General features: G+C 43.4%; 1 protein-coding gene across 1 annotated transcript in view; it reads right to left on the bottom strand.

Annotated features, from left to right (window-relative positions):
• Positions 1 to 2,130, bottom strand: part of TRMT10A (tRNA methyltransferase 10 homolog A (S. cerevisiae)) — a 10,068-nt gene extending 7,938 nt beyond the window's left edge. The window contains 2 exon segments of the mRNA XM_010179735.1: positions 696 to 858; positions 1,856 to 2,130. Coding sequence (XP_010178037.1) covers positions 696 to 858; positions 1,856 to 2,130 — 438 coding nt within the window.
• Positions 2,131 to 3,257: the final 1,127 nt, after the last annotated feature.

The following is a 3,257-nucleotide window of genomic DNA, read 5'->3' as shown; positions in this document are numbered from 1 at the left end:
CAGCAGGAAATGCAGAGTCAGCACCCTGGAAAGTAACAAGAAGGTCCTCTGGTCTCTTCTAAGGCACTGCTGAAGGGCTCCTCAGGGAACCAAGCTCTGAAACGCCAACTAAAGCTTCCCCAAAACTTTGCAGTAAGCAGGACTAGACTCCATTAGTGCTATATGGGCCTTGCATTATACTCACCGAGCTTCCAGATGGGCTCTGAATTCAAGCAGTCTTGCAGAGCAGTGAAGGCCCTTGCAGCAGCAGAAGGGCTCAGGGTAAGAAGTCTGCCTCAGAAACCAAAGCCCTCACTCTTACAGAAGGCTGCAGATTTAACATACCTTCCTCACAGAGTTAGCGCTGCTCTGATCTCAAAACACCACACCAAGCATCTTGACCAGTGGCTGGGTCTCATGTTGATCTTTCTCATACTTACCTATCCTGCGATCACCTTGCCCATTCTTTCATCCATTCTGTAAGTTTCATATAGTGTCCTCCTGTCCCAACACTCTCTCATGTGACCGAGAGAAAAGGCTCAGTAACCTCATGATGCTCAAAATTCTTATTTCCACAGATACTTACTAACACAGTTGGGAACTCAGGTCCACTTTGAAAGTAACTGGATGTGGCATTTGCAACCCCTCTAGAAAAACCATTTTGAGGGAGAACTGCATCCAACTTCATGGTGAACACATGAGTAAGCTTCTTTTACCTTTAGCACCATCAGGTCATCAAAGCTGCAGTCCACAATGAGGCGAAGTGTACTAGGAACAGCTTCCCTTCGCATACGCTTTTTGTCATTCCCTTCATTTCTGGAGTCCAATTTTGACTGATGTTCTAGTTTTCTCTTCTGTCGTTTTTCTTTTCGTTTCTGCCTAAAGAAACAAACGTGTTTTCAAAAAGTGATGCTAAATCTGCTGAGTTATGTGTCATGCACATAAATGCATACTTCTATGGTCAAGGTGGTTGTTCTATGTCTGTAGTAGTTTAAACTTATAGTGTTGCTTGCATCTGTGCTGAGCTGATACCAGCATGAAGCATATACCATGTCTTTGTGAAGTTCTGTATACACCTTCAAAGACAGACAACTGACAAAAATTTGATGAAGTCAATAGAGTCTCATGGATTTAGGAGCTCTCCGAGTCAGGTCTCATAACAGACTGCCAAAATTGCAGCATCAGAATGTGGAAGGCAATGTACCTCCTACTTCACTGAAGAGTTTTTCAGAAGGCCTCTGAAGCAATTGTTTCTTCCCCCTGTTCTCTCAATGGGAGCAGGCAGTTGGGGGATCAAATTTCAGAGAGAGCAACTTTAACAGGTACTGTTTCAGAAGAAACACTTTGCATTCGGTAGAAGGATAGACCACAATCAGCCCATTTGCGGATACAATTTCTCTCAACAACAGAACAATACAGAAGCTCACCATCTTCCAAAATTATTTTAACAGATTATAAGTCAACATAACTTACAGCACAGCATTTCATATGACAAAAGAATTTTTTTATTCACTTTGTAAGATTCACCAAGTCTGACAGCACCAGGGAAAGAAGGTGCAGCCCATTCAGAAAGGAAAAAGATCACATATTATTTCTCCCTTCTGAGAAGCCAAAAACATGCAAATTTGAATCCGTCCTGATATCCTCTTCAAGTTGAGGAACACTTCTAGTATGAAGAGAGGATGCTTACCTTTATAGCTTCTTCGTATGAGGATGGAGTAGCCTGTGACTACTGCTGTTAACCTGGCATGGGAGAAAACTGGTTCAACTGCCTTGGTTTGCTAAAGCAATTTATATGCAAATTCTGCTGACACATCGTTATTATTAGCACCAAACACTACACATGACCCTAGAAAAACCATTCTGCAACCCATACCTTCGTAGATCTTTCTGTTCTTCCCACTGTTTCTGCTTCAATAGCTTCTTCCTTTGCCTCTTGGACATGGGCTCAAGGCATTCTTCCTTGTCTGAGCCTGCCCCCCATCTCTCAACTGGACTGTCACTTGACTTCACCTTTCCTTCCACAACAGAAACTTCAGGGGACATGGTATTTTCCATTGGTATCTCTGGACTCTCTGTTGGTGTTTCTGATGACGTTAGCTTTTGGCCAGGTTAACTGACTTGCTTCTCAACACGTGACAAATATTTCATCAAAAGGAAGCTTTTCCCTCACCAGTTCTGCAAGAAACAAAACAACAGCACGAGTGCTATTAACAAGAAATTCAATTAGATCAATATCACTCTACACCTACCATAAACCTAAAAAAAAAGAAAAAATAGCAAGAGATGGCCTTTTTTTGTTTAAAGCTAGGTCAGTGCCTCTGCAAACAGTAACATATAAAATACTACCAAGATTATAACCTTTATTCAGATAATGTCTAAAACTATCTGCTATATTTGCAGCTACTCAACAGTTTCCAAATAGAAGCTTTCTGAAAAAATAACTGAATAAAAGCAAGGAATCATTACGGATTAAAAGGTAAAAGAAAAACCATTATCAGTACTATTATGTGTGCACAAATTATTCTCAAGTACACAAACAGGAAAAATTGAAGAGGTATATTGCAATATAACTATGGCAGCATGTTAAAATATCATCCTAAAGACACTAAAGCCATTTTAGAGGGAAAAATTTGTGAACAAGCTGTACACTGTTAAAATTAATTTTTAATTTTTCTGAGAAACAAAGACACTGACCAACCACCAACACTGGCCGCTCAGTGAACAAAACGCAGCAAGTTCAGGGATGAACAGACTCAGCTCTTACTCAGCAAAACGTTCTGCATTCAAATCAATCACAATTATACCCTCTCTTTTTCAATGGCGAATACCATTTTTCCATACTAGTAGCTGCCCTGTGCTCAAAGGCCACATCCCCCAGCGTCTGCATCCCCCACAGCGCGCAGGGCCCGCAGAGTGCACACAGGCACATACACATATACACACGTACACCACCTATACACGCATTACACAGAGAAACACACGCCATATTCCTGCCCACGCGCCCAAGTACCTCACAGCGCGAGAGGACCGCTCACACGGCTGACAAGGGCCCGGGGGAGGCCGTGACCCCACGCAGGCGGCAGAGTTGGGGGGGGAGGGGGGGAGTGTGACGCTCCCCAGTGCGGTTGGGAGGCCGCCATTTCCCCCTCCCTCTGAGGAAACCCGACCCCGAATCCCAGCTTGTCCCCCCCTAAACCCCCACCACCAAGGGCTAACGGAAGACGGAGAAGGAAGAAGGCGACTGTAACATTACCCACAAGACCAGACTGAAGAAC

This window comes from Mesitornis unicolor, unplaced genomic scaffold (assembly GCF_000695765.1).
Source record: "Mesitornis unicolor isolate BGI_N332 unplaced genomic scaffold, ASM69576v1 scaffold40942, whole genome shotgun sequence".
NCBI lineage: Eukaryota > Metazoa > Chordata > Aves > Mesitornithiformes > Mesitornithidae > Mesitornis > Mesitornis unicolor.
The sequence above is the reverse complement of the archived record's forward strand: the minus strand, read 5'-3'. Positions and strand labels throughout refer to the sequence as shown.